The 15283-nt window shown below is 37.2% G+C and overlaps 1 protein-coding gene across 3 annotated transcripts in view; it reads left to right on the forward strand.

The window, feature by feature from the left end:
* LOC127863582 (DNA primase small subunit-like) overlaps positions 1 to 14269 on the forward strand; it is a 39617-nt gene extending 25348 nt beyond the window's left edge. The window contains exons 10-14 of one of the 3 annotated variants that reach the window (XR_008041103.1): positions 6235 to 6304; positions 10398 to 10459; positions 11182 to 11280; positions 11981 to 12107; positions 12220 to 14269. Coding sequence is in view for 2 of the 3 variants with exons in the window: in XM_052403146.1 (XP_052259106.1) it covers positions 6235 to 6304; positions 10398 to 10459; positions 11182 to 11280; positions 11981 to 12000 (251 nt within the window). In the remaining variant the exon portion in view is untranslated. Of the gene's footprint in view, positions 1 to 5785; positions 5923 to 6234; positions 6305 to 10397; positions 10460 to 11181; positions 11281 to 11980 lie in introns of those variants that run through there. The other 2 variants (XM_052403146.1, XM_052403147.1) reach the window with 2 other exon arrangements.
* The last annotated feature ends 1014 nt before the right edge of the window (positions 14270 to 15283 follow it).

Consider the following 15283-nt stretch of genomic DNA (forward strand, 5'->3'; position numbering starts at 1 on the left):
TTCCTTCATTCTGAGATCCACGCAACATACTGTCATTTATTAATCATCGACAATTATGCTGAGATTAATTAGCACGTGTGGCAATTATTATGTTGCCCAAACTGCTTAATAATATTGTGCATCAAACGGTATAACACGTTTTTATAGAACACACGATTTATTGTGTTTGATTTCTCATTACTCGTTCATATGTTCAATAAATAAAGATAAAATAATAACCTTTTATAAAGTATGTATAGCACCTACAATTTTGAATAATGATCGAACAGTTATGATCATGCATGTGATATAAAATCTGTGTAAACTCTTAAAAATTACGTCCATTCCATATGAACGACACGCTTTGTTTGTCGGACAAAATGGCGGCCAGATAAGCGTTGCTGAGGGGTGTGTGAAAAATCGATATCTGATTGGCTGATCGACAAAATGTGGGCGGAGTTGGCGACTAGTCAATTCAAGATCCTAACGAACAATCATGTCCCATATTTGAAACAAATAAGACTGAATTACCGTAGGTATGAGGCATTTAAATCCAGCGTAATCCACGCATTCACACAGGGCTCGAAATTAACACTCGCACACTGCAAAATGCGAGTTAAAAAAGATTGCAAGGTAAGTTATAAGCCACTAGTATTTTTTGCAAGTAAAGAAATAGTGAAAAAAAAACGAGTAATATTGCTAAATGCGTTCGACGGCGTGAACGCTAAACCGTAGGTCAATTTTTTGAACGTCCGAATACCCATATGCGGAAGCGCGCACCTTGTTTGTAGACTGGTATACTTATAGTACAGATACCCGGATGGTATTGATACAAAGAACATGAAACAGTCGACTATTCACACTCAAGTTTAATCTGGTTTTGACACAAAGGGGTGTACATTATACAGTGTACTGACGACTGACATTTCCTGTAAAACGCGAATGCAATAAGGCTGTATCGAATGCGTCGACTTGGTTTAGTTATAATAGTGTTGATTAGCGCTAATTGTTAACAACTTTATTACTCATTGTGTGTATTGTGTTTTTCAGGGGTGTTGCAGATTATACAGCCAACACGCGGCGAATACGGATTAAAAAGACAATACTATTAAACGCAATTAAAATATGACGATGTGTGATCAACACCTGACTGAAATATATTCTGCGCTTTTATTACAAATTAATAAAGAGCATATTGATTTGTGTTTGGTTGTTTGGTTTTAACTGCATCTACTATTTTTGTACATATACATAAAAACCCGTACCTTTGTTTATTTTATAACAAAAACATTTTTTTTTATAGATTTAATACTGTTGTTTATCAATAAATGCAGAGTTCCATTCAGAAAAAAAAAACACTTAACAAACTAGATCCTCTTTCGTATAATAGAACAAGTTTGATAACTGCATTGACCAAATTTTAATGAAACTAAGGTCATTCAGACTTAATCCCATACTCATGAAAAATGCACAAGTGTTAATTTTGTTTTATTTGTAAAAATGGGATTTTATTTAGGGAACACGAAACAAACAACAGCATATAATAGTGTTCGCACCTTCTCTTATTGGCACCGATAAAGGTAAGATTGTTTTCAGTTTGACCGTCATTGTAATGGAAAAAGACTAATTGGCAATTGGCTTTGTTGTTTAAAACACTCTTAAACGGTTATTCAGTCCTACTTATCCGCTAATCATAACAAAGAATGTGTCAATGACATAAAATAATAAGGGACAGTTACTATCACCTGAATTAACAGACTTGTTAATTGGCATATGCCAAACAAGGCCCACCTTCTGCAAGTGACTACCAAGTGTCACCCCTCTTTCCCCAGCACGATTTTTTCGCAACCGCGTATTACATGTATTACAAACATTACAAACAAATCGGACGCTTTTTTTTTCAAAACCAGAATTTGACGAATTTAAGTGCTGACGAAATAGTCTTTTTTTTTAAAAGGACGAAATTTCGTGCTGACGAAAAAAAATGGTTTCACAGTACATCCCAAAACAGGTAAGAGTAACCTCCCTTCTGAATAAATTCCACTTCTGGACTGAATGATTTCCCTTTGGGTGACGATCACCACAAAAGACCCTTCTGTTTGCACCCAAAACAGTTCAGAGTTAATTCCCTTTGCTTGGCCTATGACCACCTAAAAAGTCCCTTCTGTATCCACACCAAAACAGGTAAGAGTTATCGCCATTATGTATACATCCCACTTCTGGTCTGAGTTATTTCCCTTTGGTTTACGATAACTTCTTAAAGAATCCCTTCTGTTTTACCCCAAAACAGGTCGGAGTAATTTCCCTTTTGTCTATGACCACCTCAAAAGTCTGTATACACCCCTAAACAGGTCAGAGTTATCTTGCCTCTGTAGACACCCAAAACCAGGTAAGAGTTATCCTCTTTCTGTATACACCCCTAAACAGGTCAGAAGTATCTCCCTTCTGTTTACACCTCAAAACTGGTAAGAGTAATTGCTCTTTTCTGTATGAACCCCAAAACAGGTCAGAGTTATCTCACTTTGTTGTATACAACTCAAAACAGGTCAGAGTTATCTCACTTTGTTGTATACACCTCAAAACAGGTCATAGTTATCTCAATTTTTTGTATACACCACAAAAATATGTCAGAGTTATCTCAATTTTTATGTATACACCCCAAAAACAGGTCAGGGTTATCTCAATTTTCTGAATACATTTTAAAACAGGTCACAGTTTTCTCAATTTTCTGTACACACCCCGAAACAGATCAGTGTTATCTCAATTTTCTGTGTACACCCTAAAAACATGTCTGAGTTATCTCGATGTGCTCTTTACACCACAAAAACAAGTCAGAGTTATCTTTATTTTCTGTATACACCCCAAAATAGCTCAGTTATCTGAATTTCTGTAAACACCCAAAAAACAGGTCAGAGTCATCTCAATTTTCTGTATACACCCCCAAAACAGGTTAAGAAATATCTCAATTTTCTGTATTCACCCCAAAAACTTGTAAGAGTTATCTCCATTTTCTGTTGATACTCTTAAACAGATCAGAGTAATCTCATTTTTCTGTCACCCCAAAAAACATGTCAGGGTTATCTCAATTTTCTGTATACACCCCAAACATAGGTCAAGAAATATCTTAATTTTCTGTATACACCACAAAAACATGTCAGGGTTATCTCAATTTTCTGTATACACCCCAAACACAGGTCAAGAAATATCTTAATTTTCTGTATACACCACAAAAATATGTCAGGGTTACCTCAATTTTCTGTATACACCTTTAAACAGGTCGGGAGTTATCTCAATATTCTGTATACGCCTCAAAAACTGGTCAGTTATCTCAATTTTCTGTATACACCCCAAACACAGGTCAAGAAATATCGTAATTTTCAGTATACACTAAAAAACTGGTCAGTTAATTATCTCTATTTTGTGTATACACCCCAAAAAAGGTCAGAATAATCTTGCATTGGTCTCTTGTTTAATATATTTTAGCCTCACTCTTGAAAAAGTGGGTTTAAAGCGTGTGTGTAAGGTGTTGTCCCTGATAAGCATGGGCAGTCGACACAGGCGGAGTGAATGTGCCTATCGACCTGAACTTGATCTCTTTCACAGGCACAGTGCGTGAGCCTATTGACCCTTACTTGATCCCTTTCACATGCCGAGTGCGTTTGCCTATTAACCCATACTTGATCTCTTTCTCAGGCAGAGTGTGTGTGCCTATTGACCCATATTTGATCCAGTGTCCGACAAATCCATTGCCCGGAGCCCGGGGGCTACCAAATTTTTTCATCGGGCTACTGAAATTGTTCAGCTCACGCCCTCTGGGCTACTATAAATCTATATTAGCCCTGTTTATTGTTAGACATACGTAGAATAAACATGCCGACCTTGTGTTTGTACACTGTGTATTGCTTATAATCCGATAACAAAGTGCAATCAATTATCTAATCAGTCATCAATCACTTGCGGTAATGTCGATTGTAAACAGCAACAGTGTATTTTAATCATCCAATCAGAATCAACATTTGTCGTCTGCTAATAATATAATGAGAGCTGATTGGATAGTTTGCGCAGGTGATGCAACGTCATTTTGCAATTTGGAATTCTCTGTAAACAACAACAATGAGTAATAGCGAAGTTTTTGATGTCGTTAAATATCCAAGGAGGCGGAACATTAAAGAAATCAAAACAATAACCTATTCTTCAAAATGGTAACGAAACCGAAAATGAATATTAATTGCACTGGTGTGAACGCGGTTTACACCTGCTAATTAGTTTGCATTGTCGATTAATGATTGGATTAAAGGAGCGACTGTTGATAATTAAGGTAGGTTTGATTTCAATTCAGGCTAATAGTGTTTTAATTATTTGATCCAGTTGTATATAAGATGCACTGATTTTGTATCTTTTATTATAATGTATTAAATTAGTTTTGAAGGTGAAATGCGATATGTGACTGGAATTATATTAAGTGATTGGATTTATGATCTATTTAATTTGGATTAATGTGCACATGTGTTTAAACTATATAAACTCTAGGATACTGGTGTAAATAGATTGAATTACAATAGGATGGACTGTGGACCTGGGACACGCCACCTCGCAGGCCACAAGATATTGTCAGCTGACTAGAAATGATATTGACTGTATACTAAAACTATAACTGTGAACTGAGTGTTGTATTATCAGAACATGATAACAACCCTGTGATAAACCATGTGTTAAGGGTTCCCACTAAAGCCCGCTCCGGCGATAAGGCCTGCTAACAAGCTATCTAGCAACACAACTGTAGAGACGCTTATATGCTACATGTAAATATGTTTAATAAAATTGTAGAATAGAAGTTTGTGTATCTTGTGATATCGCCTTCACATTAGTATCAACATTCATGTACCAAATACACAATATACAACACTGAGTGCAGTATAATAAGACTATATGATATTGGACTGAATGAAATTATTGTGTCTGTGGTACTGTGGATAAGTGATGTGTTATGTCTACTGCATGTCACATCAGACTTCTTGTTGTATTATGTGTATGTAAATGAATAAATAAAATAAAGATGAAAACTTGCCTGTTATCATTTTGTAGGTAAATTTGATGGGCTACCAAATATTTTTACTGGTAGCCCAGTGGGCTACCTAAAAAATAAATGTTTCGGACAATGCTTGATCCCTTTCACAGACAGAGTGTGTGTGCCTATTGACCCATACTTGATCCCTTTAAGAGGCATAGTGTGTGTGTCTATAGACCCATACTAGATCCCTTTCACAGGCAGAGTGTGTGTGCCTATTGACCTAAACTTGATCCCTTTCACAGGCACAGTGCGTGAGCCTACTGACCCGTACTTGATCCCTTTCACAGGCAGAGTGTGTGTGCCTATTGACCCGTACTTGATCCCTTTCACATGCAGAGTGCGTGTGCCTATTGACCCATACTTGATCCCTTTCACAGGCAGGGTGTGTATGCCTATTGACCCATACCTGATTCCTTTCACATGCATAGTGTGTGTGCCTATTGACACATATCTGATCTCTTTCACAGACAGAGTGTGTGTGCCTATTGACCCATACTGGATCCCTTTCACAGGCAGTGTGTGTGTGCTTATTGACCATCTTGATCACTTTCACAGGCAGAGTGTGTGTGCCTATTGACCCATACTTAATAACTTCCACAGACAGAGTGTGTGTGCCTATTGACCCATATTTGATCCATTTCACAGAAATAGTGTGTGTGCCTATTGACCCATACTTGATCCCTTTCGCAGGCAGAGTCTGTGTGCCTATTGGCCCATACTTGATCCCTTTCACAGGCAGAGTGTGTGTGCTTATTGACCCATACTTGATCCCTTTCACAGTCAGAGTGTGTGTGCCTATTGACCCATACTTATCCCTTTCACAGACAGAGTGTGTGTGCCTATTGACCCATATTTGATCCCTTTCACAGTCAGGGTGTGTGTGCCTATTGACCCATATTTTATCCCTTTCACAGTCAGAGTATGTGTGCCTATTGACCTATATTTGATCCCTTTCACAAGCAGAGTGTGTATGCCTATTGACCCATAATTGATCCCTTTCTCAGGCAGAGTCTGTGTGCCTATTGACCCATACTTGATAACTTTCACAGACATAGTGTGTGTGCCTATTGACCCATATCTGATCTCTTTCACAGACAAAGTGTGTGTGCCTATTGACCCATACTGGATCCCTTTCACAGGCAGTGTGTGTGTGCTTATTGACCCATTTTTCATCCCTTTCACAGGCAGAGTGTGTGTGCCTATCGACCCAGAGAACATTGACAGCTTCGACCCTTTCCAAGTTCCAACAGTCAGGTGAGATCTTGTCAACTTGTAAGCACATCATTTTATTTCCAACTCAACGCTTATACATATATTATTTCATTGATATTATTGCTTAAATGTATATAATAATGTTGTGAGGTTTTTAATTGACTGGGGTGGGGGGCATACTTAGACTGGGGACAAATTTGTTATGCCATGGGAATTCTTGTTTGATATTCATATTATATTCACAGATTAGTTTTTAAGCTCACCTGAGCACAACATGCTCATGTAGAGCTTTTGTGATCGCCTTTTGTCCGTCGTCCGTTGTGCGGCGTCAACATTTGCCTTGTTAACTCTCTAGAGGCCACATTCATTGTCCAATCTTCATGAAATTTAGTCAAAAGGTTGGTCTCAATAATATCTTTGGATGAGTTCGAAGATGGATACATTTGCTTGAAAAACATGGCTGCCAAGGGGTGGGGCATTTTTCCTATACTATATGGCTATAGTAAAATCTTGTTAACACTCTAGAGGCCACATTTATTGCCTTATCTTCATGAAACTTGGTCAGAAGATTCATCCAAATTATATCTTGGACAAGTTTGAAAATGATGCAGGTTGGTTGAAAAACATGGCCGCCAGGGGGCGGGGCATTTTTTCCTTATATGGCTATAGTAAAACCTTTTTAACACTAGAGGCCACATTTATTTCAGATCTTCATGAAACTTGCTTAGAAGATTTGTCCCAATGTTGTCTTGGATGAGTTAAAATATGGTAACCTTTGCTTGAAAACATGGCTGCCAAGGGGCGGGGCATTTTTCCTTATATGGCTATAGTAAAATCTTGTTTACACTTTAGAGGCCACATTTATTGCCCAATCTTCATGAAACTTGGTCAGAAGAACCATCCCAATAATATCTTGAAAGAGTTCGAAAATGATGACGACTGGTTGAAAAACATGGCTGCCAGAGGGGGGGGCATTTTTCTTTATATGGCTATAGTAAAACCTTGTTAACACTCTAGAGGCCACATTTATTTTCTGATCTTCATTAAACTTGGTCAGAAGATTTGTCGCAATGATATCTTGGATGGGTTCGAAAATGGTTTTGGTTTCTTTAAAAAAAAGGCCACCAGGGGAAGGGGCATTTTCCCTTATAAGGCTATATAATAATGGCTTTTGTAAAACCTTTTTAACACTCTAGAGGCCACATTTATTGGCCAATCTTCATTAAATATGGTCAGAAGATTTGTCTTATTGATATCTTGGATGAGTTCGAAAATGGTTACGTTTGGTTGAAAAACATGGCTGCCAAGGGGCGGGGCATTTTTTCTTATATGGCTATAATAAAATCTTGTTAACACTCTAGAGGCCACATTTATAGTAAGATCTTCATGAAACTCTGTCCGATTCATCCCAATCATATCTTGGACGAGTTCAAAAATGATGCCAGTTGGTTGAAAAACATGGCTACCACGGGGGCGGGGCATTTTTCCTTATACATGTATGGCTGCAGTAAAACCTTGTTAACACTCTAGAGGTCACATTTATTTTCCGATCATCATGAAACTTGGTCAGAAGATTTGTCCCAATGATATCTCGGATGAGTTCGTAAATGGTTTTGGTTGCTTTGAAAACATGGCCACCAGGGGCGGGGCATTTGTCCTTATATGGCTATAGTAAAATGTTGTTAACACTCTAGAGGCCACATTTATAGTACCATCTTTATGAAATTGGGTCAGAAGATTCATCCCAATAATAACTTGGACGAGTTCAAAAATGATGCCGGTTGGTTGAAAAACATGGCCACCACAGGGTGGGGCATTTTTCCTTATATGGCTATAGTAAAACCTTGTTTACACTTTAGAGGTCACATTTATTTTCCGATCTTCATGAATATTGGTCAGAAGATTCATCCCGATTATATATTGGACAAGTTAAAAAAAGATGCCGGTTGGTTGAAAAACATGGCTGCCAGGGTCGAGGCTTTTTATGTCCCCCACTATAGTAGGTCTGTTGGTCTGTCTGTTGGTCTGTCTGTTGGTCTGTCTGTTTGCGCCAACTTTAACATTTTGCAATAACTTTTGCTATATTGAAGATAGCAACTTCATATTTGGCATGCATGTGTATCTCATGGAGCTGCACATTTTGAGTGGTGAAAGGTCAAGGTCATCCTTCAAGGTCAGAGGTCAAATATATGTGGCCCAAATCGCTTATTTTATAAATACTTTTGCAATATTGAAGATAGCAACTTGATATTTGGCATGCATGTGCATCTCATGGAGCTGCACATTTTGAGTGGTGAAAGGTCAAGGTCATCCTTCAAGGTCAGAGGTCAAATATATTTGGCCCAAAATCGCTTATTTTATGAATACTTTTGCAATATTGAATATAGCAACTTGATATTTGGCATGCATGTGTATCTTATGGAGCTGCACATTTTGAGTGGTGAAAGGTCAAGGTCAAGGTCATCCTTCACAAGGTCAAGGTCATCCTTCAAAGTCAAACATCATATAGGGGGACATTGTGTTTCACAAACGCATCTTGTTTCCTTATATGGCTATAGTAAAACCTTGTTAACACTCTAGAGGCCACATTTATCATCCGATCTTCATAAAACTTGGTCAGAACATTTGTCCCAATAATATCTTGTTATCTCAGGTGAGCGACTTTAGGCCTTTCAGGCCATCTTGTTTAAGGTTTGAGTTGTTTTAGTAATTTTGTAAATACAATCGAAGCAGCAAACATTGTTCAGGTCTTTTAAAACTTATGTTATGTTTGACAGTTATGTTGCAGTTTAACAATAGATTAAAACGTTTTATTTAAGCTCTATTGCATTTTAAGTATTTACTACTTAAAACGCTCTCAAGCCTGTTTCCTGGGCCTAGAACCAGTATTTTGTGTCTTTGAGGGAGATCTAAAGAATGCTCCCATAGTGGGGATCAAACCCGTGACCCCCTGTTGCTAGGAGGACACCATATACATCACACCACTGCGACCATTTTTTTTTAAATAAGTGACACCTTCACTGTTGATGGCGCATTTTCTAAAGACGATTCGCACAAATCCACATGTTTTAAGTAACATACAGTGAACATTAATAATAACACTGGTTAAAAACAGGAACATTATATCCTCTTATGTATTTTTTGCTTTGTTATTGCATTGAATTACTTTTCATACATTATAACTTTATGAGTTTTTAATCATTTTGTTATTGACTACAACTGATCATGTCGAGTGATACAATAAAAATGTGTGCTAAAAATAAGTAAAGCACAAGTGGACAAATTCCCATCATAAGGTCTGGTTACATTGAATTTATTGGCTATGATAAATAATTATTGTCCTGCGCCAAAGGCGGAGGGAAAAAGTTATAGTGTTTTCCGTCTGTCCGTCTGTCACAAACTTTAAGATTTCAACGACATTTGTGTGGTAGGGGGGGGGGGGGCTTCAAAGGTTGGTACAGCAGGGAGGGGGTATAGCAGATATTTGGCTTCTACTTATCACTAAAAGGGAAATGTTAAAACTAAGGTTGTGAGAAATGTATGTATGTAGGTTCAGCAGGGGGGGGGGGGGGGGGGGGGTATGTAACCGATTAACGATTGAAGCTATATTGAATTTTATACAAAATATTGTCACGAAGTGTTGTAGAAACTTGTAATGACAGAATCCATTGATTCAAGTTGCGCAACAAAATTCTGACTGTTTATGAATATTGTTTTTAAGAGAAATTAAGAACTTTGGTTGATAAAAAATGTAGGTTAGGTTACTACTTATGAATAAAAGGACAAGTTGGTTGCTACATGACAGTAAACTTGTTCAGCCAATAAGAATTAATTTATTCAACTTGCAGCACAGTTGTGGCTGTTTGAACCGGTTACTAGTGTTTTTAACCCTTTGCATGCTAGGAAATTTGTCGTCTGCTAGAATGTCGTCTGCTGAATTTCTAAAATAAGCATTTTCTTCGATTTTATTTTTCAAAGAATACTATCAGAATAGCAAACAGTTTGGATCCTGATGAGACGCCACGTTCTGTGGTGTCTCATCTGAATCCAAACTGTTTGCAAAGGCCTTCAAAATTCGGTTCCAGCACTGAAAGAGTAAAACCAATCCACTTACATTATCAATGTTGTATTTCAGTGCTATTGTGGAAGAGCTCAATAAATCTAATGTGGGCGGTGAGGAGGTCAAGAAAGCCAGAGGTGGGTGTACACGAACACCACAAGTTCATGTGTTAACCCTTTCCCTTCTCAGAGGCAAAGTGAAAATGGCCATATGCAATCAGCATAAAACCAGAACAGCCTGCGAGTTACTCGCAGGCTGTTCAGGTTTTTTGCTGTTTGCTGCTTATCAGTATCTAAGGTTTGGAAATGAAGCCTTTAAAATGTAAAATCTATTTAGAAAGGTCTAAAATTTATTTTGATTTTCTAAACTACAAACCGCAAAATGTGCATTTGTATAGAGATATCAGCATGTGCTTCTGTAATTAAGGTTTTGTACTGATAGAAGCCAAGTATAATGTTCATAGTTTGTGTATGTTACTGTTTTTATTGGACTGAAAGGTCGAGACAATTTATGGTTTGTTTCTCTTATTGTGGATAGAGCTCTTTGTACAAATTTATTTTGAAATATTATAATCTACATGTAGTGGTATTATTTTAGACAGAGATATAAAATAGGGCATTTAAAAGCTCCTGATGTTAAATTAATTGTACGGGAAAACAGAAAGAATGTATGAAATGATGCCACCTTAAAATGACCGCCACTGAAGATAGTAAAAAGCCCTGCTTCAGATGTTGCAAACCTCTCAAACAGTTCAGTGAGCATGAACAGTTTTCAAGAATGAGCACAACGTTTGTAGATTATAACAATATGTCTTTCAAGTATCAGATAGACATATTCATGCATGCCAACTATGTTGCAGATTACAACAACACATCCCTCAAGCCATGCATTGACGTGTTTATGCGGTTTCTGGTTGCTCTGGAAAAGTCCTGGAAAGGGAAGCTCATTGAGCAGAGTGGTGTGTAACCTATTACATCAACTTGACATTTGTCTGTTCCATTGTTGAGGGACAATTTTGCATTCAGTCACATTGACCTGTATAACTTGCTTCATCTCGGTAATCCAGTTTGTTGTTGGAAGTTAATATAGGGTTTTTATGCCCTCGAAGGAGGGCAAATAGTGATTGGACCATCCGTCTGTCTGTCCGTCTGTCCTTCCATCACACTTTGTGTTTAGGTTTCCCGTTTCGTTTAGGTTTCGAAAAATGCTCATAACTTCTATGTCGCTTCAGATAGCAACATGATATTTGGCATGCATGTGTATCTCATGGAGCTGCACATTTTGAGTGGTGAAAGGTCAAGGTCCTCCTTCAAGGTCAAATATATGGCTTCAAAGCGGCGCAGAAGGGGGCGTTGTGTTTCTGACAAACACATCTCTTGTTATGATGATAGTTTCAAATAATCTTACCATGATGATGGAGCATGAATGAATGATATGTATTCAGTGCCTTGAAAAAGAGCCTGGTTACACTCAGCCATGTCCGTTCAATTTTTGAAATATATTCCAAATCATTCAGTATTTATTATCCAAGCATAAAATACTTAAGTACAATTATGGCTCCCTTGAGTTGCAACATTTCACTCTGAATATCATATATATGTTCATGTGGATTCTTTTAAAGAGGTTATACATTTTACTTTACTGTTTTCCTTTTTCAGATATGAAAATGGAGTTCTAGAGACCACAGCCATGATTTCACCAATGTGTGTTCAACATTCAGTGTCATTCAGTATCTCACCTGCCCCGTACCATTACGATGTGAAGTCCTTGAGGCGAAGAGCATACCTGTTTACATGACAGTCACAAACATTCAGTATCTCACCTGCCCCGTCCCATTAGGATGTAAAGTCCTTCAGGTGAAGGGCATACCTGAAAGTCCTTCAGGTGAAGGGCATACCTGTTTACATGACAGTCACAAACAGCTTATGATTACATCTGAACATATTTATACCAACAAAATTGATGTGTTACCATGAATATGAAACGTTGTCTGTGAACACTGGGTCTCATTCATGTGCGTAAAGTGCCGCCACTTATTAGCCTGTGCAGTTCGCTTTCCACTTAATGGAATTTTGTTTAAAGGTAGTCTCTTCTTAAAGAAAGTCCAGTTTATGCAGACATGAAAGTCCAGATATAGTTGTCCATGATTAGCCTGTGCAGTTCCCTTTCCACTTTATGGAGTTTTTAGCTCTACTGGCCGAAGGCCTGAAGAGCTTATGTCATGGCGTGGTTTCCGTCGTCTGTGCGTAAGACTTTTTCTTGTTTACGCGATAAAGTCCACAGTTTTCATCCGATTCTTTTCAAACTTGTTCAGTGTCTTTATATTAATGAGGACTCAAACCCTATCGAAAATGGGTTACATCAGAGTAAAAAGTCCAGAATTATCTCCCCTTGAATTTGAGAAAATTGTGAAATAAGGCTTGTTTATGCAATAAAGTCCACAGTTTTCATTCAATCATTTCCCAACTTGCACAGTGTCTTTATCTGAATGATGAGTCAAACCCTATTGAAAATGAGCAATATCGGAGTTATAAGAGTCCAGAATTATCTCCCCTTGAATTTGAGAAAAAAATGAAAATCATTTACATTTTGCCATAACTTTTGCAATATTGTATATAGCAACTCCATATTTGGCATGCATGTGTATCTCATGGAGCTGCACGTTTTGAGTGGTGAAAGGTCAAGGTCATCCTTCAAGGTCAAAGGTCAAAAATAACATTAAAAGCGGCGCAGAAGGGGAGATAGTGTTTCCGACAAACACATTTCTTGTTTGTTTACATATAAAGTTCTTTCCTTTTGAAACTTCAACAGATGTTTTATATCATAAAGGGCCAGAACCCCATTGAGAGTGAAGAAAATGTGTCCAACTTATTGTTGAAAAGGAGCCATTTGAAGTTTAAATTTTACGTTTCTTCTTGTTTATGCGATAAATTTCCAATTTTGGGTCTGTTTATTGAAAACTTACTCAGATTGTTCATACTATCAAGGGCTTGAGCCCTATTGTTTCCAGCCAGTAGAGCGATTCAGGCCCTCATGGGCCTCTTGTTTGTTTATAGGTAATCTCTTGTAAACAAAAGTCCTTTTGATGCTGACATTGTTGTCAATAATTAGCTTGTGCGGAATGCGTAGGCTAATCAGGGACTTCATTTTTTACGCAGATGCATTTAACTCCATTTTGCCATAGCAAGGCTCATATTTATTTTTGTATTTATCATTGTCTAATTTATACTTATGATTTGAAGTATGTAGGCTGCAGTGTCGACTTTGTACATGGAAACTGGCACTTGACATATTTATTTTGACAAACTTGACCTGAAAAAAACAAACTCCTATGATACTTGTTCACTTGTGTCCAATAATGAATTTATAATTCAATATACCGTAATGTTAACAGGGTAGAAATTTGTTGTTTTTTCTCTTAAGAATCAAACATCAAATAGCTGCCAGATAATAAAATGAGATATCATATACTCATGTGTTATTTAGGTGTTATCCAACTTATACATTCATTTCTATGGTGTATTACAATTATTGATAAACGTATCATTTGCTACCCTTGCATGTTAACGTAAGGAACAGGGTGTTGAAACTATATGTTTATATTATGTTTTGACTTAATATTATCATTTGTAACTACCGTTGTACCAGGTGATTGCATGTTACAGCAAAAGGACAGTACCTGAACGGAGAAGTACATTTTGGAATATATGGCTGCATTTTGTTGTTCTTACATGTATACATGTATGGATGAAATGTATTGAAACTGGCAGACGTTATCAAGAAAATCCTAATTTGATATATGAAATAAAATAAAGTTTATAAAACAAATAAATACAACACTCTTAACATATTTGAAAAAAGTATATTGGCTGTTCGGAGTATTTCAATAATTGTATGTAAACAAATTGATTTGTGGTGTGGAATATTGAAATAAAGTTTTAAAATTACCCCCACATTTTGTTGCACAGTTGGCTTTCGCACTTGTTAGAAATGTCCTACATACCTGCCTGCTAGAATTGGCATCATATTAAGTTCTGATGTAATTGGTTAAGATCCTAAAAGATCAAATCTAGCACACTTTGACCTCGGTATGTTTACTTATTTTCTTCTCCCTGCCGTCATGTCAAATAACTAAATTAGTTCAGTCCAATTTCTGCACCTGTCAGTATAGTGCCTAAACCATTTGTACACTCTTAGTGTGTAAGCGACATACATAACACTGCACGGTGCTGTTCTTTACTACACTATGCAAAACAAGGCTACACTAGACTAGACTTCTTTACGACTTATACTAGACTTAACATATATTATTCTTCACTTGACTAAACAAATCGTAGACTAGACTGCTACTAGACTAAACTTAAACTACACTAGACTAGACTGCTACTAAACTAAACTAATACTATACTATACTGGACTAGTTTTATGTAATTCTACACTAGACTAGAGTGCTTCTAGATGAAACTGATACTATAATACACTAGACTAGACTGCTACTAGACTAGACAAGACTGCTATTAGACCAAACTTATACTATACTAGACTAGACTGCTACTAGATAAAACTAATAGTATACTAGACTAGACTAGCTGATACTATAATACACTAGACTAGACAGCTACTAGACAAGGGTAATACTAGACTAAACTGCTACAATACTAGACTTATGCCATAATACACTAGACTAGACTGCTTCTAGACTAGACTAATACTACACAAGACTAGACAAATACTATACTAGACTAAGCCAATACTAGACTCGACTGCTACTCTACTAATACTATACTACACAAGACAGCTTGTAGACTAAACTTATACTAGACTAGAGTAGACTGCTACTAGACTAAACTAATACTACACTACACTAGACTGCTTCTAGACTAAACTAATACTAGACTAGACCACTATACTATACCTAGCAACATTATACTGTTCTTAACTGTATTGTGCTATGAGGGTGC

This window comes from Dreissena polymorpha, unplaced genomic scaffold (assembly GCF_020536995.1).
Source record: "Dreissena polymorpha isolate Duluth1 unplaced genomic scaffold, UMN_Dpol_1.0 chrUn017, whole genome shotgun sequence".
Classification (NCBI taxonomy): Eukaryota; Metazoa; Mollusca; class Bivalvia; order Myida; family Dreissenidae; genus Dreissena; species Dreissena polymorpha.